The following is a 26,379-nucleotide window of genomic DNA, read 5'->3' on the forward strand; positions in this document are numbered from 1 at the left end:
AAGTATTACAAAGGGTATTACATATGTGTCCTTCCCCCCCCCTTGACAATCCCCTGCCCTCCCTTACCCCCCAGTGTCTTATGTCCATTAGTTATGCTTATATGCATGCATACAAGTCCTTCGGTTGATCTCTTACTCCCCTCCCTCCTGCCCCCCAACCCTCCCTGGCCTTCCGCTGCAGTTTGACAATCAGTTTGAGGCAGCTCTGCCTCTGTATCTATTATTGTTCAAAAGTTTGTAATGGTCTTTATTATCCATGAATGAGTGAGATCATGTGGTATTTTTCCTTCATTGACTGGCTTATTTCACTTAGCATAATGCTCTCCAGTTCCATCCATGCTGTTGCAAATGGTAAGAGTTCCTTCCACATATCTTATTTTGAAGTAAAAAAACAAAACGGGAACAAATACAATATTTGTATTTGCATGTGGCCCGCGGGCCATAGTTTGAAGACCCCTGGTCTTAGGCGACCCCTGTGAAAGGGTAGTTCGACCCCCTAAAGGGTCACGACCCACAGGTTGAGAACCTCTGGCTTAGAGCAACAGCGAACATGCTATGTTGTCTGGTTTGATGTGCTAGTAGGCTTTCATTGTGAACATCCACATTTTGTTTTTATAGCTATTCCCCTTGACTTTGACGTTAGTTCACCACTGACATATGGCACCCCCAGCTCTCGAGTGGAGGGAACCCCAAGGAGTGGCGTGAGGGGCACACCCCTGAGGCAGAGGCCCGACCTGGGGTCTGTGCGGAAGGGGCTGCAGGTGGATTTGCATTCCGATGGGGTGAGTACACAGCACAGTCTTCTGGTAGCTTGGTTTGGGGGCATAACGTGGTTCATTAACGTGCTTCTGTCATATTTTTCTGTGTAGCCAGCAGCAGAAGATGTAGTAGCAAGTGAGCAGTCTCTAGGCCAAAAACTTGTGATTTGGGGAACAGATGTAAATGTGGCAACATGCAAAGAAAATTTTCAGGTGAGCTATGTGTTCAGATTCATACTCTTAAGGCTGAAAATGCTGGGGGAAAGTGTTAATGACCTATATTTAAATAGCCATAATACCTAGTGGTAGATTTTTTAAAATATATTTTTATTAATTTCAGAGAAAAGGAGAGGGAGAGAATCATGGATCGCCTGCCCCTCCCCCCACTGGGGATTGAGCCATGAACTTCTGGTTCACCAGTCAATGCTCAACCACTGAGCCACTGGTGCCAGGCCCCACTGGTAGATTTTTATGCAGCTTAGAATTGTTGCTATTTTCTTGCTTTGTGATATTGACATACTCATAACGTTGTATTTTGAATACTTGCTTATTCCTCGGTGCATTAAACTTAATATTTTTCTCCCCACATCAAGAGATTTCTTCAGCGTTTTATTGACCCTCTGGCTAAAGAAGAAGAAAATGTTGGTATAGATATTACTGAACCTCTGTACATGCAACGACTTGGGGAGGTAATTATATATTCTTACTTACAAATTCAAATTATGCATTTCAAAACAATCAGACAATAACTTGTTCATTTGATCTTGTAGATTAATGTTATTGGGGAGCCATTTTTAAATGTAAACTGTGAACACATAAAATCATTTGACAAAAATCTATACAGACAGCTCATCTGCTACCCACAGGTAAGAATTTGTCTTTGACATTGATGAATTCCATAAATATCTAGAATATCTTAAGAGTTTCTGAATAGCAGAATTTCCTCGGTGGTAACAGATAGAATATGCCTGCAAGGCAAAAGAACTTGCCTTAGAAAGCCATGTTTAATCTCCTTTAAGATAAGCCCTTTCACACTTTAACATTTCTGAAATTGGGGTGTGTATTACTGTCAGTGACGTATTATTGTTTAATTGGCACTATGTCAACTATATTGATTGTAGCTATAGACTTTGGAGGCAAGCAGACTCAGTTTTAAATATTGATGTTTTCTGCTTAATAGCTGTGTAACCTGGGTCAAGTTGCTTAGCTCCCCGGCCCCAAAAGGCTATTTCCTCATCTACGGAATGGGGAACAAGTGTTGACAAATTTGAATAAAATAATTATGGTTTAATTTATTGGTATTATTTCACTGTGAATAAAGTAAGACATAAAAGTATGTGTTCAAAATTTATTTTGTTACTGATTAAGAGCCTAAAATATGCCAGTACATACTGAAGGCACTATTTATATATAACCACATTTAATCCCAATGAGAGCATGCGGACGTAAGATAATTGAGTGAACCCACGATTTATAAATGGTATGTGTGTGACTAAAATAATGCTTTTAGATTATGCCATGTGTTTTTGCTTTCACCCTTTACTAATATGAAATGCTTTATGTTTAACCGTAAGATGGAAATGCAAATACAGCGTTGCACCCTCTCATTTTTTATAGGAGGTTATCCCAACTTTCGATATGGCTGTCAACGAGATCTTTTTTGACCGTTATCCTGACTCAATCTTAGAACATCAGATTCAAGTAAGACCATTCAATGCATTGAAGACTAAAAATATGAGGAACCTGAATCCAGAAGGTAATTTTTTAATTGATTTTAGAGAAAGAGCGAAAAATGTTATTTATGCATTTATTGAATGACTTTTGTATGCTCTGACTGGAGATGGAACCCGCAACCTTAGTGTATCAGGACAATACTCTAACCAACTGAGCTTCCCAGCCAGGGCCAGAAGGTAATATTTTTTAATAGGGAAATACCTTACATGAAAATAAGCAAAAGCTTATTTTATCAAGGAACTTTATTTTTTTTTTAATATATTTATTGATTTTTTACAGAGAGGAAGGGTGAGGGATAGGGAGTTAGAAACATCAATGAGAGAGAAACATCGATCGGCTGGCTTCTGCACACTCCCCACTGGGGATGTGCCCACAACCAAGGTACATGCTCCTGACCGGAATTGAACCTGGGACCCTAGAGTCCACAGGTCGAAGCTCTATCCACCAAGCCAAACCAGTCAGGACAAGGAACTTTAAAATAATTGGAGGTGGTAGGTTGCAAATTGATAAAATAGTATCAGATTCAGCTAACCTGTATGATTATGAACCCACCAAGCCTTTTTTAACTTAACTGAAATTATATAAAAGAGTATATAACTGTTCTCTATCTTAAGGTGAACTTATCCAAATACTATAATTTTACACTTTCTCAGAATCACTGTAGAAAACAAGTACAAATATGATCTCTGCCCTAGAGCTTAAAAAATAAATCTAGTTGGGAAAGTAAATGAAAGAAGAGAGAATAACTGAAGAACAGTGCGGGAGATGTCTCACCCAGGGAGAGAAGGAAAGCACTGGGCCCAAGTGGGAAGAACTCATGGTGAAATAGAAATTGGGATTATAGCAAGGATTTGGAAAGCAGACATGACGGAATTCTCCTAGACAGCAGAATGTAGCCAGACACAAGGAAGCAAAACAGCTATGTGTGCACAGTGAGTGATGGCTGAAGCAGGGAGTCTGGCTCGCAGTGTTTGCATGGAGGTTGGAAAGCTTAGGTCCTAAAGAGCTTTGAATTCCAACTTAACTGAGATTTTGATTCCAAAGTCTATAGGGAGCCATTGAGGAGAAAGATTGACCACTCTTGAGAAGTTCATGGTCGGTCCAGTGTGCAAAGTATGTTGAGGTTCAATTGGGAGACTAACAATAGCTCAAATATAGGGCAACAGGATCCTAAGCTGGACGGTGGCCATCAGAGTAAAAAAACAGGACAAATATAACGCCCCAAGTATCGAGCCCACAACCCCGTAACAAATCGTCCAGTTAGAAGGAATGAAGTAGCTGAACACCATTTAGGAAGCAGGGTTTTAAGGCTTCACAAGCTGGACGGTGGCCATCAGAGTAAAAAAACAGGACAAACATATTTGCCACGTATAAAGATTGAGGTATAAAAGCTATTGGCAATTAATGAACACTGCTTTAGGTAAAAGTATAAAAGACATAAATTTCAGTCAAAGAAAATAAGACAGCCAATAAACATGAGCAAGTGTTGGACTTCACTATTTATTGAAGAATTGTAATTTTTTTTAAATATATTTTATTGATTTTTTACAGAGAGAAAGGGAGAGGGACAGAGAGTCAGAAACATCGATGAGAGAGAAACATCGATCAGCTGCCCCCTGCACACCCCCCACTGGGGATGTGCCCGCAACCAAGATACATGCCCCTGACCAGAATCGAACCCGGGACCCTTGAGTCCGCAGGCCGACGCTCTATCCACTGAGCCAAATCGGTCAGGGCAGAATTGTAATTTTTTTATTTTATTTTTTCATTTATGAAATCAGCACCTGGAATCATCTCTGATAGGAATTCTGGTGGGGACATTGGAAGTGCTTAAAGGATAGGACAATCTATAAGGCCAGCAATAGCTGGCTACGCTGTTTTGTTGACTAGAAATGACAGCGTAACTCGTTTAGAACCAGCAGTGGGAATTAGTTGAGGGAAAAGTTGTTGGGGAAGGTCCAAATTGTAGAGTGGGAAGTAGTCTCTAGGGGGCCTTATATGATGAAGATTGGCTAAGTTATATGGTGCTTATCTCTGTCAGGTATTGTTCTTCGGCTTGTATTATATAAACTGACTCTTAATCCTCAACAACTCTGAGGTATATGCGTCCCCAAGGTCCAGGCCGGGTGGCTCTAGAGTCCATGCTTTGTGCATACACTGGGACAGCAGGACTTCCATGTGGCACAATGAGTGAGGTGGAAGGCCATGGGACAAAATAGGCAAAAGCATAGTTTCTCATCTGAAACTGGAAAGTGGAGCCAGACAGGAGGCAGCTGAGAAAAAAAGGTGGTAAGATGCCTATTGGATAGGGGACTTAGGAAGAAAGAGCCAGAGGTTCGTTGGAGTTGAGAGGAAGGCAGACTGGACACAGGAAGGGCATTCTAGGCCAGACCTGAAGGTAGCCAGTGAGATGTTCATGCCCTGGCCACAGTGCCTACCTGTTACCCCCGCCATCACCAGGTACCTCTGCGCCTCCAGGATGCCTCTGCTTGACAGCAGACCCAGACCTGCCTTGGCAGGAATCCAGCCCAGGGAGATACCACAGCTGACGGAGCTTAGGGCAGTGGCTTATGGGCAAGCTGACCTCTCTTCTTCTTGCAGACATTGACCAACTCATCGCCATCAGTGGCATGGTAATCAGAACATCCCAGCTCATTCCAGAGATGCAGGAGGCCTTCTTCCAGTGTCAGGTGTGCGCCCACACAGCCCAGGTGGAGATGGACCGCGGCCGCATCGCCGAGCCCTGTGTATGTGAGCGCTGCCACACCACCCACAGCATGGCACTGATCCACAACCGCTCTGTGTTTTCCGACAAGCAGATGGTACGTGGCCTTCCTGGGTGCGCTGGGTGGCCCTCCCTTTAGCATGTTTGCCTTTTTGTTCTGGTTTGATCTGGATCCTCAAAAAGCCTAAAAAACTCCTCCACTTGTGAAGCCTTAAAACCCTGCTTCCTAAATGGTGTTCAGCTACTTCATTCCTTCTAACTGGACTATTTGTTACGGGGTTGTGGGCTCGATACTCGGGGCGTGGTTAAGGCTTCTACTTTGGGATGCCAGTGTCCCTGCTTTATTGCCAGTGAGCACTAGTTCATTAGATATTTCACATTCTCATGGCATAAAATACTTTATAAAAGGAGATAGAGTGCATTCTTCCACTATACACATCTTAAATTTAATGGTTGACAGATCAAATTAGTCTCTTTGATTTATTAAATATAACATGAGATGTTTCTGTGGGAATTCTTAAAGATTATTTTAAAATTTTAGTGTTTTAAATAATATTATATAAAATATTTAAGGTTAGTAAAAATTATTTGGTTAAAAACTCATTTTTGCAAGTGTTCCACTGGTAAAAAAAAATGGGTTGAGAAGTTTTTCTAAAGTTCTTCTCACAGATTTTATTGTATAAGAAGTTTGACCTTTTACCTCTCTAATCATGAAATTTTTAAAGTGAAGTTCTTAAAGTGACAGAAATAAGTGGGGGGAATGCAGAAAAATTATTGACTATTGTAATGGTGCAAAAGTATGCACAAGGACTTGTTAAGTTTTATTTTGTTGCAATGTTTAAATAATTTTAGTGTTAAGTAAGGAGAATGTGTTCAAAATACTACAAAAGGTAATTTCCCTTATTGGGAGTCCATAAGAAAAATATTAACAAATGTGAAAAATAATTACCAAATAATTGAAGATTAAGTTAAGATATAAATTGTATCTAATATTGGTACCAATTATTGGAGCAAATGTACGTCAACTCACGCCAGCATGGTGTTAAGAGCTGGAGATACAAAGGTGGAACTCCTGCTCCCAAAGAGCTTTAGTATATATTTGTAGAATGCTTCAAAGACTCCCAAACAAACTTAGAATAAAACCTAATGTCTTTCAGAGAAGCATCAATCAGACGGACAAACATCAGAGGGAAGGTAGGGGAGGGTGGGGGTAAGGGGCAGAGATCAACCAAAGGACTTGTATACATGCATATAAGTATAATCAGTGGACACAGACATGGGGGGGGGGGGGGGGGATAAGGACACATATGTAATACCTTAATAAAGAAAAGAAAATAAAAAACCTAATGTCTTAAACTCATATCCAAGACTATATGGCCCATCATCAGCCACAACACACCTTTGTACCCACAGACCTCATCGATGACAGTGTCTCAACTATTCCTTTATACCTAGATCATCAATGAAGCTCAAGCCTGCTGTAAAACCTTTGCATTTGCTGCTCTTTTTTTTTTTTTTTCTTTAACATGTTTTTATTGAATTTAGAGAAAGGAAAGGAGAGGGAAACATCAATCAGCTGCCTCCTGCACACCTCCTACTGGGGATTGAGGCATACAAACTGGCGACCTCTAGTTGCATGGGACGATGCTCAGCAAACTGAGCCACTCCTGCCATGGCTGAACTTGCTGTTCGTTACATTGAGAGCACATATTTCCTCCCTAATATCCTTAAACCTCTTCCAAGAGGTCACCTGATTTGAGAAAGGCCTTTCCGTCCAGGAAATCTAGAAGCAGCTTCTAAAAATAGAAATGTAGCCGAACCGGTTTGGCTCAGTGGATAGAGCGTCGGCCTGCGGACTCAAGGGTCCCAGGTTCGATTCCGGTCAAGGGCATGTACCTTGGTTGCGGGCACATCCCTACTGGGGGGCGTGCAGGAGGCAGCTGATCGATCTCTCTCATCGATGTTTCTAACTCTCTATTCCTCTCCCTTCTTCTCTGTAAAAAAATATATATATTTTTTAAAAAAATAAATAAAAAATAAATAAAAATAGAAATGTAGACAAACATTTATACAAAGAGATACCCACTAAACCTTAAAATGGCAAAAAATAATCACCTAAATTGCTGCCTCCCTGTTCCCCCAAATAGGGGAATATTTAAGTAAATAACATTCTCACAAAAAGTGTTCATGTCACATTAAAAGCTTTGTTAAAAACCTAACTACCTAGAGAATAAAATAAAGAACAATGTTTTAAAAAGTAAAGATGCTGGGGATCGAAAGAACTCCTGTCTTAAGTAGTACAAAGACTTGCTGTTCTCGTTATGCTTGCTTCATTTGCTGACTCTGTTTTCACTGCTCTCTTCAGATCAAGCTTCAAGAGTCTCCCGAAGACATGCCTGCAGGCCAGACTCCTCACACTGTCATCCTTTTTGCTCACAATGATCTTGTTGACAAGGTTCAACCTGGGGACAGAGTGAACGTTACAGGTAGGAATGTAGGTTGTATTAATGCAATAAGCCTGTCTTGGCTTTTTTTTTCCATTGACGTATTTGTTGTTTTTTGTTAATCCTTGCCTGGGGATATTTTTTTCATTGTTTTTCAGAAGGAGAGAGAGTGGGAGGGAAGGAGGGAAAGGGGAGAGAGAGACATCCATTAGTTGCCTCCTTAAGGGGGGGGGGGGGGACACACTACCCAGGTACATGCCATTGGCCATTGACCAGGAATCGAATCCGAGACCCCTTTGGTGCGACAGCTGATGCTCTAATCACTTAGCCACGCCAGCCAGGGCTCAATTGATTTGTTTTTAGAAAGAGAGGGAAAGAGAAACATCATTGATTGGCTGCCTCCTGCACAGATCAAGTCTCCAACCTGGGCATATGCTTTTAGGGGGAATTAAACCAGCAATCTTTTGGTGCACAGGACGACGCCCAGCCAACTGAGCCACTCTGCCAGGCCAGGGCTGTCTTACTTTTAACCACACTTTTGAGTCAGTCCTTTGACTTGGTCATGAATTGGCATGGGGCTTGGTCCTGCCTCCAGCTGTCATTCAGATCATGAGATCGGTGTACTGCTTTAGTCACTTTCTTCTTAACCCGGCAGGACAGAACATATCAGTGCATTGTCCTTACAGTCACTTGCTTCCTGCTGTTGCAGTAACCCAGAGCTATGCAAGTATCTTGAATGATAGTGTTGGCATCTTGAGAAAACAACTTCAGACACTGGCAAGATTTGAGCTATGCCAGCAGCTCCAGGAAATAGGTCTCACCAACTCTGGAATTTTAAATAATTCTACTTATTTCCTAAATGCAAAGTTAAGGGTTAAAATTTATTATAGAAAAAAAAATGGATCAGAGCACCCTGCTTCCATTCTGGGAGTTACATTATGGTATTTTTAGAGATGGGGAACCTGAGACTCAGAGAAGTATTGATCAGTATAGCTAAAATCCTAAGTAATTTGTGAAACTAGGACTCATGCTCTATTACTGCCAAGAGAGTACTCCACTGCACCAAATGAGTATGTCAGTTTCTTTTGATGCTTCATAGCAGTATGGGCACTTGGCTTCTCGGGGTGGGAGGTATTTGTGTTATGGCAGGCGTAGTTCTTGAATGAAGGCAGTGTGGAAATTGCGTCCAAGGAGCAGCTAAGGGTCCTGGGCAGTCAGTCCATCTGTTCCATTCAGTGAATCTGGACTTCTCATCCTGTGTCTTCCCCAGCAATCTTAAGTTTGTAAAGTACGTGTAGTGTTAAAAATTGAAAGAATGTGTCATCTTTAGTGAAAAGGATAGGTAATCCTAGTTCTGCCCCCCTACTGCTCTGAAACCCTTGATGTTATATACTTTTATGCTAATAAGAGTATATTAAGTACTTTATCAAGTATTTAATCAAATATGTTTTTATTGATTTCAGAGAGGAAGGGAAAGGGAAAGAGAAATAGGAACATCAGTGATAAGAGAGAATCATTAATTGGCTGCCTCCTGCACGCCCCCTACTGGGGAACAAGCCCACAACCCAGGCATGTGCACTGACAGGAATCGAACCAAGACCTCCTGGTTCATAGGTTGATGCTCAACCACTGAGCCACACCAGCCGAGCTCCAGTATTTTAAATTGGAGTTAATGTGATGATACACGTTAAAGTATTTGGGAGGAGGAGGCTGTGGAAAATGCTGTTGACATGTCAAATAAGTATTATCATTGCTGTTCTGTGAAGATGAATCATTATAGACATCAATAAAGATAACTGAATTGCTTTAAACATAGTAAACATAAACATAATAAATATAGTCATCCATCCCTAATCTATCTTCATGTGAAAAGTAGTGTGTATTCTAAGACTGTTACATATAAACTGATTTTTATGTTAAAAGAATAACATTGACCTGTTAAATAAACAAAGGACAGGTGATCTTTGTTGTGAAAGCTGTGAGGGAGAGATTAGATATTTTCTCCTCAAAAAGCAGCAAGAAAGTAAGTTGTCCTGGAGTTCAAGGATTTTAGTTTGAAATTTTAAAAAGATAAACATCAGATTTGGGAAATTTTTGTTCTTGGAGAATGGATGAACTAGTATGGTTGAAGAGTTGATTGTTCATCTACTTCTTTTAACGTCCATAAGTTGTATTCTTTAGAAGGCAGGCTGGGGCACAACCATTCACCTAGAAATATGTCCTATTATGAACAAAATACAGTTATTTTTTCTAAATCGTATTTTCACATTTTACTCAGTAGATTGTCTTATTGTCTGAAATAATTTGTGGGTGATTTTTTTTTAAATACATTTTATTGATTTTTTTTTTTTTTACAGAGAGGAAGGGAGAGGGATAGGGAGTTAGAAACATCAATGAGAGAGAAACATCAATCAGCTGCCTCCTGCACACTCCCTACTGGGTATGTGCCCGCAACCAAGGTACATGCCCCTGCCCGGAATCGAACCTGGGACCCTTGAGTCCGCAGGCTGATGCTCTATCCACTAGGCCAAACCGGTTAGGGCTTTGTGGGTGATTTTTAAAAGACTTGAACTTCCTTTCCAAATTTTTGGTACAGGATTTTAGTAGTAGTTAGTTCTGTTCAAATAATTACTAAGCAGATTGTCCACTTAAGGGAAATGAAAATACTATTTATTGAACACAGCCATGAGCCAAGCATTGTTCTAGAAACAAAGTACAGTGGGGCCTTGACTTACAAGTTTAAGTCGTTCCGTGACTCAAATTACTCATGTGTCAAATCAGTTTTCACCAAGTGAGACACATGATGCTGGGCTGATGTTGTGGCATCCACTGTGACGTTCGCTGCGCCAACTAGCGGTGGGGTATCTGAAGCTGGCTCGTAACCCGAATTTTAGCTCGAAACTCAAAGCAAAAAATCGGTTGAGAGACGGCTTGTATCTCGTTAGTCGGGACACTCGTAAGTCAAGGCCCCATTGTAATTTCATTTAAATGTAAGAATGATTATATGTAGTGTAGTTATGCTCATATAGGTGCCCAAGGTCACAGATCTAACAAGTGGTGACAGATGAAACCCATTTTCAGAAACCTGTGTTCTTTCCAATGTGATCCTGTCCCCTTTGGCGGAGAGCTTTACAGTGTAATTCTGAACGTACACCCAGGGAGGCAGAGTGCTGGGAAGCTCACCTCTCTGGTGCCAGCTGTCTGCACTGCTTACCTGAGCCCGGTAGTGAAAGGTAAAAGTATGTATGTCTTGTGGTTGTGCCCTCAGGCATCTATCGAGCTGTGCCTATTCGAGTCAATCCAAGAGTGAGTAATGTGAAGTCTGTCTACAAAACCCACATTGATGTCATTCATTATCGAAAAACTGATGCAAAACGTCTGCATGGCCTTGATGAAGAAGCAGAGCAGAAACTTTTTTCAGAAAAGCGTGTGGAATTGCTTAAGGAACTTTCCAGAAAACCAGACATTTATGAGAGACTTGCTTCAGCCTTGGCACCAAGCATTTATGAACATGAAGATATAAAGAAGGTAACAATGGAGTGTGTGTGTGTGTGTGTGTGTGTGTGTGTGTGTGTGTGTATTTGGATAAAAGAGGTGGGGGGAGGAAAGAGAGAAATACCAATATGAGAGCAGAACAGCGATTGACTGCCTCTTTCACGCCCTTTATCAGGGACCAAGCCCACAACCCTGGCATGTTACCCTGACTGGGAATTGAAGCAGTCTTTTGGCACATGGGACAATGCCCACCTGAGCCACATTAGCCAGGGCAGTGATGGTGGATTTTTAATTTGTGGTTGAGAAAAAGTTGTTTGTGATCAAATAGTGTAAAGCAAGCATGTCAGACATGCCGGCCACGAGTTTGACATGCTTGGTGTAAACCCATCTTCCCCCATGACCACCACCCCTCCCCACCGTAAAGGATAAGAGCTGCTGCCTATTGGGCAGAGCAAGGAGCTCACAACCTGACCTGGTTATAGGTTGAGGAGAATCACAGCATCATTGTCCATATCTTTTCTTTATCTCTACACCAAGCATGTCAAAACCGTGGCCCTCAGGCCGCATGCCTCATTTATTTGACCTGTGTTAGCCTTTGAGTTTGACATGCTTGCTCCACACCAAACTTACATGCTACCATATCTAAGAAAAGTCACATAGTCATAAGAGGGATTTATACGACCACCATTCTGACATGGTGTGTGCTAATGTATAAATTGGTTAGTGATAACTTAAGGCAGTGTCACGTTCATTTTTCTATACCTTTATTTAAATTTCTTAGTTATAATCCATAGAGTAGAAAAGTACCTCTAACATTTAAACTATATCTCAGTTATTCTACAGTAAATGAATGTTGAGACGTGTTTCTTTGTTTAGGGGATCTTGCTTCAGCTCTTTGGTGGAACAAGAAAGGATTTTAGTCACACAGGAAGGGGCAAATTTCGTGCTGAGATCAACATTCTCCTGTGCGGTGATCCTGGGACCAGCAAGTCCCAGCTACTGCAGTATGTGTACAACCTGGTCCCCAGGGGCCAGTACACATCTGGAAAGGGTTCCAGTGCTGTCGGTCTCACTGCATACGTAATGAAAGACCCCGAGACGAGGCAGCTTGTGCTGCAGACTGGTGCCCTTGTCCTCAGTGATAACGGAATCTGCTGTATTGATGAGTTTGACAAGATGAATGAAAGTACAAGATCAGTATTGCATGAAGTCATGGAACAGCAGACCCTTTCCATTGCCAAGGTACATCACATTCTCCACCCATAAATGTGGACACATTTGAAATCTGTAGGAAACTGTTAAATACTTTTAATATTAGATTGCAGCTAAATCTCTTGAGTATTTTTTACAGGATCCTCTTTATGAAATAATGTATTTTTGCTGTACTTACCCATTAATAATTTTGTCCTAAAGCTCATGCAAAGGATTTAGTTTTGGAGAAAGATGCAGTTGTAGCATATACAGTTACCTAAAACTCAGTGCTTTACATGAATCCAAGGACAGGGCGTTGTCCCAAATGGGACCACTGAAGTCACCTTTACAAGGTGGCGTGGCTCTTGGTGACATTGGAGACATGGTAGAGGCCATGCCAGGAAAAGATGTCTCTCACAGTTCCAGCCATCATTCAGGTGAGACATCTAACTGCACTGTTTTCTCTGATAGGCTGGGATTATTTGTCAGCTTAATGCACGCACTTCTATCCTGGCAGCAGCAAATCCTATTGAATCTCAATGGAATCCTAAAAAAACTACCATTGAAAATATCCAGCTACCTCACACATTACTATCAAGGTATGAAAACATTTTTATTTAAGAGATGTTTGTTCTTTGCTTATTTGTAGAATTTTCAGGGTGGGATTAAGGAAAGGAAATACTAATATTCAACAACTGCTAATATCACAAACTCTTGAATGCAAAAATTTTCAAATTTGGTTGGTGAAGGGTTTTCATTGCAAGGACTGTGTGTTTCTTTACTCAGCTATGGGCAGCACCTTAATATTCATTTGTTTTTTGAAGCAATTAGGACATTTCACCTTGGCATCTATTTCAGAAGCCCTTCACCCACTACTCTTATCTCATTCCTAAAGCCACTATTGAGAATCAACCACTATACTCTGTTCTACAGAGAATAGCTTCACGTAGTAGATAACTTTCTGAAAAGTTAAATTTTTTAAAGCATAATCATATAATTCCCACTTTTGCTCAATCCACTACTACAAATATTCATGTGTTTCATAAAATTATTTTGCATTTTAATTGACTTTTTAACCGAATAGTTATTTTTTCTCTAAGCAGTTGAATGTGTTTTTATTTGTATATTCCAGTCTTTAAAATTATAGTAACATTTCCCTCAGGGGAATCTTTAATTCTTTGAATCAGCTGTTTCTGGCCAGGCGAACAGTCACTTGGGTGGGAACAGAGCAGGGTGAATTGGATTGATCTGAAGGCTCAGTAGGCGACCTGGATAGAGGGGGCTTGGGGAGAATCCTCAGACGCCTGAGTAAATGCCATGTTCACTGTACATGCCTAGGTAGCCCAAGAGCGATTTTTAAATTATGCTTGTAGATATGTTGGTGTCCCAACTATGAACACGTTGCTTTTACAATATTTTCTCAGGTTTGATTTGATCTTCCTCATGCTGGACCCTCAGGATGAAGCCTACGACAGGCGTCTGGCTCACCACCTTGTCGCTCTCTACTACCAGAGCGAGGAGCAAATGGAGGAGGAGTTCATGGACATGGCAGTGCTAAAGGATTACATTGCTTACGCTCACAGCATGGTCATGCCTCGGCTGAGCCAGGAAGCCAGCCAAGCTCTCATCGAGGTAACACATGTTCATGTTTAAAGCCTGAAAAAATATCTACAACTATTTTTTTTCTCCTTTGTTGCAAAATGATTTTTCCAAATGTAAAAAGGGAGAAAGGGTTAATTTATATAGGTTGTACACACACTTTTTACATTTAAATACTAAATATAGTGGATTTAAGATCAGAATATAGGAGTTGAAGTATAGGTCATTCCACTTGGTGACTTTGTAACTCTGGACAAGTAATCCAGCTTCTCTGAGCTTCCTTTTTCTTATTTCTAAAAAATAAAATATTTTATGTTCACTTTCAGTATTGCTTACATAGGCAGCAGTGCATGATGACACATTAGGTTATTCAAATATTGTCATAGGAAGAGGATTTTTATGGGCTTTGCATCCTAATGAAGCTCCCCAAATACTCAAAAGTTGAAGATAATATTAATTTTCCATTTGTATTATTCTTGTTTGTTTGTTTGTTGTTGTTGTTGTTAATCCTCACCTGAGGATATTTTTCCATTGATTTTTAGAGAGAGTGGAAAGGAAGGGGAGAGACAGACACATCAATTGGTTGCGTCCTGCATGCTCCCTGACCAGGGCTGGGCATCAAGCCGCAGCCAGTACATGCCCTTGACTAGAATCGAACCTGGGACCCTTCAGTCCATAGGCTGATGCTCTATCCCCTAAGACAGACCAGCTAGGGCCCGTTCGTATAAGTTTAATACAACTTACCTTTGCCAAACCGGTGGATGGAGCGTCGGCCTGCGGACTGAAGGGTCCCAGGTTCGGTTGCGGGCACATCCCCAGTGGGAGGTGTGCAGGAGGCAGCTGGTCGATGTTTCTCTCTCATCGATGTTTCTGACTCTCTGTCCCTCTCCCTTCCTCTCTGTAAAAAATCAATAAAATATAAAAAAAAAAAAAAGGATTGCTGTTCTGCAGCTACAATCCAATATTAATACAACTTACCTTTGTAGCATTATCCCAGTAACCTTTTGTGTGCCTTATTAAATGGGTCCTCAGTAAGGATATAAATTGGTGTCAGTGCCTGAGGAGCTTTTACAGATAGGCATCCTGATTGTCTTCTGCTCTGACTGCAGCCTACCCCTTAGTCCTTTGAGTACTGGGCCTCGTACTTTCACTCCCATTCTCCAAAATCACATCCGATACCACCTTCTTGTGCTTGGAGGCACAAAGCTTGATCTCACTTTTCATTCCCCTCAATACCTGCACACGGCAGCCTGGCAGTAGTTTCGTTTATTTAATAGAATCCTAAATGTTTAAAGCTCAACCACAAAACTAAGGTTATTGTTAACAAGGAATTTGGGCATTTTTTTCTGTCTACCCTAGGCTTATGTAGACATGAGGAAGATTGGGAGTAGCCGAGGAATGGTCTCTGCATACCCTCGACAGCTGGAATCTTTGATTCGCTTAGCAGAAGCCCATGCTAAAGTACGGTTTTCAAACAAAGTTGAAGCAATTGATGTGGAAGAGGCAAAGCGCCTGCATCGCGAGGCTCTAAAGCAGTCTGCCACTGACCCCCGGACCGGCATTGTGGACATATCTATTCTTACTACAGGTTCGTTATTTGCATTAAACATGAAAATTATGTAATTGATATTAAATGTAATTGATATTATTTTAGCATTCAGCCACTATCCCCTAACCTTAATGGAAATTTGAGACATTTCACTTCCTTATAGAAGAAATATTTTCATTAATTTTTTTAAATTAGGAATGAGTGCCACTTCTCGCAAACGGAAAGAAGAGTTAGCTGAAGCATTGAGAAAACTTATTTTATCTAAAGGGAAAACACCAGCTCTAAAATACCAGCAACTTTTTGAAGATATTCGAGGACAATCTGACATAGTAAGTGTTCATATGTATTTTATGTGTAATAGAGTTTTTTTATCTTATTATTGACTTTCAGTTCTTTTTCTCATTTTTTCCTTCATTTATTAAGTAGTAAATGTTAAGGATAATGGAGAAAAGTAATATCACCCATAAACCCATCATCAAGAAATAATCACAATTAAAATTTTATTTGCTGCTTTTATAGTTTTTCCATGTGTATATATTCACATGTGGTCTTTTTTAAAAATGAACATAGTTGATTATATTTATGCTGCTTTGTAACTTGCTGTTTCTTTTTAATTAAATTAATATTAACACCATCTGTGAAGGCAAATAGATTTCATAATATTAATCATACTGGTTGGTATCATTCTTTTGCATGCACATTTCATCATTTACTTAATCAGTTGTTGCACAGTCAGGATGTTTGCAGTTTTTTGCTATTTTAAGTAGTAATAACTATCAAATTTATTTTGAGTTGTTTAGTGAAAAAAATTCTGATGGCCAAAACCAGCCTTTGCCTGCTATAATAATACCCCCCTTGACTTATGTATTTATTATCTGTGGCTGCACTGCTAGTTGGGGGCACAGTTGAGTAGTTAATGACAGGTGCCAAGCTCTCTCTATAACAGGTAAAGGAGTACTTGATATGTGTAAAATATTTGTTTCTCTCCTTTTTCCCAAAGGCAATTACCAAAGATATGTTTGAAGAAGCATTGCGTGCCTTGGCTGATGATGACTTCTTGACAGTAACTGGAAAAACTGTTCGTTTGCTCTGAAGTCTTTGTGAGCAGTGCTGTGTGTTCTGCTTGTCTGCACTTGCTTGCATATGTATATGGCATATGGGCCAGTCAACTGCCACTGCTGCCGTTACTGCAAATAGACTCTTAAAGTCATTATTTGGCTCCGTAACATTTTTCTAACCCGGGTTCACTTTTTGTAGAGAAATGTGTTTTCATTTTTTCTAACACTTTTAAGTGAAAAATACTATGCCAGGTTGCAATAGAGATTATTTACTTAAACTGCCGTCTTTTAAAGATGGCAGTCTGGGTCATGGTTTTGATGCTAGACATTGTAAAAGGCAGTCATCCACATGCTTAAGGTTTTTATAGTATGAGATAAGATTTAGCCAGGGCATATCATTCTGAGTGAGGCAATAAAAGATCAGAGCCTTGCCCTAGCCGGTTTGGCTCAGTGGATGGAGCGTCGGCCTGCGGACTGGGGGATCCCAGGTTCTATTCTGGTCAGGAGCATGTACCTTGGTTGTAGGCACATACCCAGTGGGGAGTGTGCAGGAGGCGCTGATCGCTGTTTCTTTCTCATTGATGTTTCTAACTCCCTATCCCTCTCCCTTCCTCTCTAAGAAATCAATAAAATATATTTTTAAAAAAAGAAAAAAGAATTAGGTTCTTGGTTAACTTCTTTACTACTTTATCCTAATGTGTAAAACTTTTTCCTAAATAAATGATAGACTTAAGTAATAACTGTTTATCTGGCATTATTTTTAACTAAGAAAAAAAGCTTTAATAAATACTACATTCAGCCCAGCTGGCGTGGCTCAGTGGTTGAGCGTCAGCCTATGAACCAGGAGGTCATGGTTTGATTCCTGGTCAGGACACATGCCTGGAATGCGGGCTCAATCCCCAGTGTGGGGCATGCAAGAGGCAGCCAATCAATGATTCTCTCTCATCATTGATGTTTCTATCTCTCCCTCTCTCTTCCTCTCTGAAATCAATAAAATATGTATATATATATGTATGTATAAATAAATACTACATTCATGAAAATTCATGATGGTAAGTACTTTATAAATCGTCAAAGAAACTAATATGAATTTTACTCAAAAATTAATCAATTCCAGCAGTCATTAGTCTTATAAAACCATCATAATCTGAAATCTTACATGGAAATACTGCTATAATGAATAATCCCTGAAACATTTAAGACATTTTATGAGTTAGGCCTATTTAAGTAGACTCAAAATTCCTTAATAAGCTATTCATAGAAATGATATATCTAATTAAATATTTAAACAGCATTAAAATGTTAATATTGGAATGAGAGAGCTCATCTGACCAAACTTTCATTTTCATGAATCATCATTCTTTGCTGTCCTTGATAGGTTTGCAAAAACATCTTATAGTTTGGAGGAGGCAATAGTTAGGTTGGTGTATCACCAAAGGATGCAAGGCAGACAGCCCACCAAGTGGCTTTATCAAGGAGATTTCCTCAGTGAACTCACTGATAGGAGATGCTTTTACACATAATCCTCAGCCACTCTGTAGGAGCAATTCTCTCTCTATAGATGGAGGAGGCAAGAAGTTTCATCTCTTGCCTGAAGACCCAAGAGCAAGAGAGAAAGCTGAAATTAAACCAGTTGTGTCTTCTGACTTTAGAATAACCATGCTGTGCTCAGGCTACAACTCAGGTTTTAAACTGTTCATTCTTTTGGACACACTGTTTATACTTCCAAAATCATGCAAAGAAGGTTCCCTGGTACTTGTTACATGGTGGGTATTTTGTAAATGTTCCATTGAGTAGAGGTCTTAATTTGTTGAACTGTGTTCTTGCGACCACATGGTTTTCAGACATGAAAAAAGTTTTATTCACATCTATAATACTCAACAGTATAGATTTAAAGAAAAAACAAAAACCGCTGCCTTGGACTAGAGCAGTGGTCAGCAAACTCAGTCAACAGAGCCGAATATCAACAGTACTTCAAAATAGACTCGCCCAGGCCGAAAACCGACTTCTGCGCATGGGCCACGAAGTTTCAATCGCACTACGTGCGCGCCCACACGTGGTATTTTGTGAAAGAACCTCACTCAAGGGGCCAAAGAGCCGCATATGGCTCTCGAGCCCCAGTTTGCTGACCACTGGACTAGAGCATCTTCCCCACTTGTACAAGGTGGCATATGTTGTGAAGAGCATAGGTGTGGGCTGCCCAGGTTCAAATCATGGCTCACCATTAATTCTCAGCATGCAATGCTTTTTTAAAAAAATTTATTGATTAATTTCAGAGAGGAAGGGAGAAAGAGAGATAGAAATATCAATTATGAAAGGATCATTGATTGGCTGCCTCCTGCACACCCCCTACTGGGGATCGAGCCTGCAACCCAGGCATGTGCCCTTGGCCAGAATCAAACCTGGGACCCTTCAGTCTGCAGGCTAATACTCTATCCACTGAGCCAAGCCGGCTAGGGCAGCATGCAATGCTTATTGATAAGTGCTCAATGTTGTTACTATTAACAAAGAGAATAGGTAGGACAATATAATTTCAGCTTAATTCCTATGAATATAGTTTTTAAAACACTGTAATGTAATTCCATTTGAACTTTTCTCTCTGACACTGACCCTGAAAGATACTCAGAGTTGCTAATTAGAGTGACTTTATTTGATTTATATAAATATCCATGTGCCATTCTTCCAGCATCCATCATAAATGTAACCAACTTCATGCAGAGGAGTAAAAAATTATCTAGAATGAAGAAATGGAGAATTTAATAACCCTTAGCACACAGGTTAGGAAATACTAACTTAAAGACAGTCCTGTTACTTATCAAATCTAAGGCAATTTCTTAAAATACCACTGTTATTCAATTTTTAAACTTTTTGAAATAAATTTTAAACTTACAAGAAAAGTTGTAATAGTATAAATCCCCGTCACTCAAATTCCTTTAATGTTAACATTTTCTAAAATGTTTTTTTAATCATTTGAGAGTAAGTTAAGATGCCCCATTACTGCTAAGTACTTCCTAAAAACTGTATATCCTAAAAACAACACACAACCATAACAAGTTCATCACATAATAAAAAAATTCAATGTACATTCAATTGTACCAATAATGTTCTTTAGCAAAAATAAAAATACATATTTTTCTGTTTCAGGATCACAGGTTGCATTTAGTTTTCATGTCCTTATTCTCCTTCAATCTGGAACATTCCTCAGTCTTTTCTCATCTTTTCATGACCTTAACATTTTTAAAGGCCAGTAGGTTTTTGTGAACTGTCCCTGATTTAGATTTGTCTGATGTCTCTATGATTAGGTTCTGGATATCTGTTTTTGGCAAGAACACCACAGAAGTGATGTGTCCTCCGTGCATCACTATATCAGGAGGGTCAGTACACCTGAACTTTTACTGGGAAGTTTAACCTTGATCATCTGAGTTAAGTGGTATTTGTCAGGGTTCTTGTTTGTTTTGGTTTTTTGTTTTGTGTTGTTTTGTTTTTGGGTGGGGGTGGGGGGGAGAGGGTGCTTGGCACCAGAAGCAAGAGCCCGTCAGGGCTTAAAATATTTTTATTGATTCTAGAGAAAGGAAAGGAGAGGGATAGAGAGACACATTGATGAGAGAAACACATTGATCGGCTGCCTCCTGCACACCCTGAACTGGGAATCAAGCCCAAAACGTGGGCATGTTTCCTGAACAGGAATTGAACCCAGGACCTCTTGGTACATGGTTCAGTTCTCAACTACTGAGCCACACTGGCCGGGCAGGTTTCTTAATTTTAAATTACTATTTACTATTTTTTCTTTTGTAGTTTTAAGTGTCTTGTGGGGAGATAATCTGGGGCTATGTAAATATTCTATTTCTCATCAAATAAGTGATTTGCACACACAATTTCCTTTATGCCTAAACACTAGAATTGGTCTTTTTGTTGTTACAAACATCAGCTTTTTTTTTTTTTTTTTTTTTTTTTTTTTTTTAAAAACATCGTTTTTTTTTTTTTTTTTTTTTTTTTTTTTTGGTTTGCAACCCATAAGCAGCACACTTCAGCTGGGAAACTCCTGTAGAGGAGTCTGTTTTTATTATAGAAAGCCAGGTCACACTAAGAAAGGTTATAGAAAACTGAAATGGATTTAGAAAAAGAAAAGAGCCTTAGCCAGTTTGGCTCAGTGGATAGAGCATCGGCTTGTAGACTGAAGGGTCCCACGTTCAATTCCTGTTAAGGGTATATGCCTGAGTTGCAGGCTCGATCCCCAGTGTGGGGCATGCAGGAGGCACCCAATCAATGATTCTCAGAATTGATGTTTCTATCTCTCCCTCTCCCTTCCTCTCTGAAATTAGTAAAAATATATTTTTCAAAAATTGGAGCAGAATTGAATGAAATAAAGAACAAAAAGACTGTACAAAAAATTAATACAACAAAGAGCTGGTTCTTTGAAAAGATTAGTAAAGTTGACAAACCCTTGGCTAGATTCACTAAGGAAAAAAGGGAAACCCATATAAACAAAATCAGAAATGAAAGAGAAGTCACCACAGACATCACAGATATACAAAGGATCGTACTAGAATACTATGAAGGACTATATGCCACCAAATTCAATAACCTGGAAGAGAAATGGATATGTTCCAAGGAATATATACCCTTCCTAGACTAAATAATGAAGAATTGAAAAATCTAAATAGACTGATCAGCAGAGAGGAAATTGGAACAGCCACCAAAAACCTCCTTCCCGCAAAAGTCTAGGACTAGATGGCTTCACCAGTGAACTACACCAAACACTCAAAGAAGATTTAAAACCCATCATTCTGAAACACGTTAAAAAAAAAAATTAAAGAAGAGGCAGTACTTCCTAATACATTTTATGAGACAAACATAACCCTGATACCAAAATCTGGCAAGGATAACACAAAAAAAGAAAACTACAGCCTGGCTGGCGTGGTTCAGTAGTTGAGCAAGAACCTATGAACCAGGAGGTCACAGTTCCATTGCCAGTCAAGGCACATGCCCGGGTTGCAGGCTGGATCACCAGTGTGGGGCATGCAGGAGGCAACAGATCAATAAGTCTCTTTCATCATTGATGTTTCTGGCTCTCTCTTCCTTTCCCTTCCTCTCCAAAATCAATAAAAATATATTTTTTTAAAAAGAAAACTACAGATCAACATCTCTGATGAATACAGATGCAAGAATCCTAAACAAAATACTAGCAAATAGAATACAACAGTACATACAAAAAATAATACATCATGATCAAGTGGGGTTCATTCCAGGGGCACAATGATGGCTCAACATGCAAATCAATCAATGTAATATACCATATTAACAAAAGAAAGGATAAAATCACATGATCTTATCAATAGATGCAGAAAAAACTTTTTGGTAAGACACAACACCCATTTGTGATTAAAACACTCTAATAAAATAGGAATAGAAGGAAAATGCCCCAATATAATAAAGGTGATAGATAACAAACCCTGTCAATATTATACTGAATGGAAAAAACTGAAAGCTTTTCCTTTAAAATCAGGAACAAGACAAGAATGCCTAGTCTCACCACTTTTATTCAATATAGTTCAGGGAATGCTAGCCAGAGCAATAAAGCAAGAGAAAGAAATCAAATGCATCCAAATCAGGAAGGAAGAAGTAAAAGTGTCACTGCCGATGCCATGATTCTGTACATAAAAAAGTAAACCTGAAGACTCCACAAAAAAACTATTAGAAAAAATAAATACAATAAAGTTACAGAATAGAAAACCAATGCACAAAAGCCCACTGCCTTCCACTATACTAACAACAAAACTTCAGAGAAAGAAATGGAAAAAACAACAACAATGGCTTTTACAATTGTAACTAAAAGAATAAAATAGCTAGGAAGAAACTAAACAAACAATGTCAAAGATGGGGATACTGAAAACTACAAAGCATTATTAAGAGAGACTGAAAAAGACAACAAAGTGGGAAAATATCCTGTGTTCATGGATTTTAAGAATCAACATGGTTAAAATGGCTATATTACCCAAAGCAATATATAGATTTAATGCAGTCCCCATCAAAATCCCTATGTCATTTTTTTTAGTTATTAGAGAGATGTTTTGAATATTTATTACCCTTGTTCTTTAATAATTTAATTGTAAAGTTACATAATTTAATTTTTAATAATGGCTGCGTTTAACAACTGGCTTGCAACAAAATTCCTGAAAATTGAATAACTGGCTCTCCTGAGCCAGTATAAGTCAGCTCCAACACAACACTGCCCCTGAGCCTCTAGGAGCCTCAGAATTATAGTGTCCACCTTATAACCGAAGGGAGACAGTCTTGGAGGTGCTGCTGGCTTAAATGGGATGTTTGGGGAAAAGCAGGAAAGGAATCTTTAGGCATACTGCCACCAAGGACTGCTGTCCTCACTTAAAATTCAGCTATGCCCTGGTCTCCTTTCTTTCCTACTTGCACATTCCATGGAGGCTGTGAGCTTGAAGGGTTTACTTGAAGGATCAGAGAGGAAAAAAGAAGTGGGGAAGACTTCGATGCAGAAGGAGCAGGGCCCCAGCCCTAGAGAGGGACAGGGAGGAGCTCAGGTAGAGATAGCCTCTGCCTCTCTGTTCTCATCCATCAGATCAAGAAAAGCAAACTTAGAAGAGTGGCACAGATGCCTTTTATTGGTCTGACCAGCATGACTAGTAGCGGGCATGGGCAGAGCTCCCCTACCTGTCCTGGCTCCCATCTCCCCTCTCCTGGGAGTTCAGGAGTCACCCCCAGGGGAGAAGAGTGTATTAGGCAGAGATGGCAGGCAGAGCCAGGATAAAAAATAAGGGCTTGGGATTTGAAAGGGGCTCAGGGTGATGTAGAAAACATAGGGTTACCAGGCCATCCAGATAAAACGTCCATCAGGTACAGCAGACGCTATTTCCCTACACAAGCCCCTTGTCCTTGCCAGGAATGGGAGGGGTCAGGAGGGAAAGCTTCCCTAGAGGCTTCCTACTGTGCCCTTCGTGCCATCAGCATCTCCCAGATGTTGTCCTCAGCTTCCTTCAAGCTGCGCTCCAGGTAGGATTTTTTCTGTTCCAATTCTTTAATTTTTTCCTCTGCTATTTTCTGTTTCTCTAACAGCTGATTGTGAATTACCTCCTTGGACTGAAGAATAAACATTCTTCCTACACCTTCATACATGTTAGTCTCGTCTACCAAAGTCATAATCTCTGTATCTGTAAGATGGGTATGCTTTTTCGTTCTGTCTAGCTGTTCAATCTGTATGTCTGCAAGCTTCACCTTCTGTTGAGTGTCAATAACTTTAGCTTGAAGCTCTGTGAAGGCCTTCTTCAACTCCAGATCCACGGGTGCCGCCATCTTGGCTCACTCTCTGCACCTGCCCCTATGTCATTTTCTAAAAAATAGAAAAAATCCTGAAGTTTGTATGAAACCACAAAAGGCTACAAATAGTCAAAGCAATCCTGAGAAAAAAGAATTAAGCCAGAGGTATCACTACCTGACTTCAAATTATACCACAGACTATAATAATCAAAACAGCATGATATAAGCAGAAAAACAGACACACAAATCAATAGAACAGAATTGAGAGCCCAGATAAAAAAAATCCCATGTAGATGGGCAGATTGTTTTTTTACAAAAGAGCCAGAAACACACAAATACAATAAAATTTTTGTTCAATTTTCTTTGTCTGCTAATGCTAATAATATTAGTCATAATAATTATACTTGTTCTTTGGGTTTTTCTTAAACCTTGTGTATATAGCACAACTGTTAATAATTGCTAAAGGTGTTTACAATAACTTTTGCATTATCAATAATGCATTTTTTATGGCTTCTCTTTTGAAATATAGAAGGAATGTTATTGCAAAAGGAAGGAAAGGGATGTGTGTGTTTTTAAGAGAAGTTAAAAGGAAATAATTTGTTCTAATAATTTGATTATTTCTGAATTAGTAAAAGGAGACAAATTAAGAAGAACAATAGGAGTTGTAGAAGGTTAGTGAAAAAGAAATATTGAGAAATGTTATGTATAAACTAGAGGCCTGGTGCATAAAAATTTGTGCACTTGGGCGGGGGGGGGGGCAGCCCCTCAGCCATTGTGTTCTTACAGCCTTGGCCTCAATTAAACCTTGAGGTTATAGCTTCCAATTGCACAACTAGCAGAAGTGAGATTAATAATGGTGCTTGAGCCCTAGCCGGTGGTTCAGTGGTCAGAGCATCAGCCTACAGATTGAAGAGCCTTGCAGCCAGGGGTCCAGGAGCTGCAGTTAGTCACAGAGGGGGCAGTTGACTGCCCAGCCCTGGGTCCTGCTGGGACTGCAGATTGGATGGAAAGAGAGTAAACTGTGGCTAGGCCACTAAGCCAGGAGCTGATTGCAGGCGGGGAGAGGGGGTGTGGTGAGCAAAGCCGCAGGAGTCTAAGGCTGAGACTCATTGGGAGGAGCATGGCAAGCAACCCACCAGCATCCCACCTGGGAAGTTAGCCCCGATCTGATTCTGTGGGAGGGCGCCACCCATTGGACCTCAGGTCAGTGGAGGGGTCATACAGGTACTCTGATCAGTGATTGTAAGGGACCCTTTACTCTCTAGAGCAGCGGTTCTCAACCTGTGGGTCGCGACCCCTTTGGAGGGGGTCGCCTAAGACCATCGGAAAACACACATATAATTACATATTGTTTTTGTGATTAATCACTATGCTTTAATTATGTTAATTTGTGACAATGAAAATACATCCTGCATATCAGATATTTACATTACGATTCATAACAGTAGCAAAATTACAGTGATGAAGTAGCAACGAAAATAATTTTATGATTGGAGGTCACCACAACATGAGGAACTACAGAGTCGCGGCGTTAGGAAGGTTGAGAACCACTGCTCTAGGGGAACTTTCGTAAAGAGCCAGCTGGGGACTGAACAGTGAGGCCCACCTCAAGAGCAGGGGAGGCCTTTCCACGCCCTGTGGGATGGCTGGTTCTACCTGACCCTGCAGTGACTTGAGGCAAAGGGGAAGGCTCTGGGCTGGAAATCAGCGCCCCTGCCCCTCGTTCTGGAAGTGCAGGGATCTGACATTTGGCCGGTCAGAGCCTGGGAGGAGGCCCCACCCAGTGGGGGTCACCAGCACTGAAAGAGTGGCGTGCCAAGAGAGGCTTTTTTATTTTTATTTTTTTATTATTATTTATTTTTTGGTTAATCCTCACCCGAGGATATTTTTTCCATTGATTTTTATTTTTTTAAACTTTTCATTTTAATTAAATATTCAGATTAAATTTTGATTAAATAAGTTTGCAGTTAAATATTTAGGAACAACTAATGTTCTAAATTAATAAGTTTTACTTTATTAGTTATGCAAACAATATAAATATTTAGGAGTGTTGGTTAGCCCTAACTGGCTTGGCTCAGTGGATAGAGCGTTAGCCTGTGGACTCAAGGGTCCCAGGTTTGATTCTGGTCAAGGGCATGTACCTTGGCTGCGGGCACATCCCCAGTAGGGGGCGTGCAGGAGGCAGCTGATTGATGTTTCTCTCTCATCGATGTTTCTAACTCTCTATCCCTCTCCCTTCCTCTCTGTAAAAAATCAATAAAATATATTTTTTTAAAAAAAGAGTGTTGGTTAATGGTAAAAGAATGTCAATTGCCCAATAAATGTGAAAGGGGAATGAATAGGACCTTATAATTAATTGTGGATAATCTTCCCCACACACAGAATCTCCCTTGACATTAATGAGTTCATCCACTGACTTAACCGTGGTCGGCAAACCGCGGCTCGCGAACCACATGCGGCTCTTTGGCCACTTCAGTGTAGCTCTTCCACAAAATACCACGTGTGGGCGCGCACGTACAGTGCGATTGAAACTTCGTGG

General features: G+C 40.1%; 2 protein-coding genes across 2 annotated transcripts in view; one reads left to right on the top strand and one right to left on the bottom strand.

Moving 5' to 3' along the window:
- The window catches only part of MCM4 (minichromosome maintenance complex component 4), a 17,477-nt gene extending 769 nt beyond the window's left edge, over nucleotides 1-16,708 (top strand). The window contains exons 2-15 of the mRNA XM_014548075.1: nucleotides 619-782; nucleotides 870-971; nucleotides 1,352-1,447; nucleotides 1,529-1,624; nucleotides 2,376-2,514; nucleotides 5,094-5,314; nucleotides 7,583-7,703; nucleotides 10,930-11,189; nucleotides 12,033-12,398; nucleotides 12,819-12,946; nucleotides 13,772-13,979; nucleotides 15,306-15,534; nucleotides 15,691-15,824; nucleotides 16,496-16,708. Of these exons, the coding sequence (XP_014403561.1) occupies nucleotides 619-782; nucleotides 870-971; nucleotides 1,352-1,447; nucleotides 1,529-1,624; nucleotides 2,376-2,514; nucleotides 5,094-5,314; nucleotides 7,583-7,703; nucleotides 10,930-11,189; nucleotides 12,033-12,398; nucleotides 12,819-12,946; nucleotides 13,772-13,979; nucleotides 15,306-15,534; nucleotides 15,691-15,824; nucleotides 16,496-16,588 (2,357 nt within the window). The 3' untranslated portion in view covers nucleotides 16,589-16,708. The remainder of the gene's footprint in view (nucleotides 1-618; nucleotides 783-869; nucleotides 972-1,351; nucleotides 1,448-1,528; nucleotides 1,625-2,375; nucleotides 2,515-5,093; nucleotides 5,315-7,582; nucleotides 7,704-10,929; nucleotides 11,190-12,032; nucleotides 12,399-12,818; nucleotides 12,947-13,771; nucleotides 13,980-15,305; nucleotides 15,535-15,690; nucleotides 15,825-16,495) is intronic.
- A 6,453-nt stretch (nucleotides 16,709-23,161) lies between these two features.
- Nucleotides 23,162-23,893, bottom strand: LOC102261611 (prefoldin subunit 1). Its single transcript, XM_005876644.2, has one exon. It carries the CDS (start codon nucleotides 23,874-23,876, stop codon nucleotides 23,508-23,510), a length of 369 nt encoding a protein of 122 aa, XP_005876706.1. The 5' UTR covers nucleotides 23,877-23,893; the 3' UTR covers nucleotides 23,162-23,507.
- Nucleotides 23,894-26,379: the final 2,486 nt, after the last annotated feature.

Source organism: Myotis brandtii, unplaced genomic scaffold (assembly GCF_000412655.1).
Source record: "Myotis brandtii unplaced genomic scaffold, ASM41265v1 scaffold494, whole genome shotgun sequence".
Taxonomy (NCBI): Eukaryota; Metazoa; Chordata; class Mammalia; order Chiroptera; family Vespertilionidae; genus Myotis; species Myotis brandtii.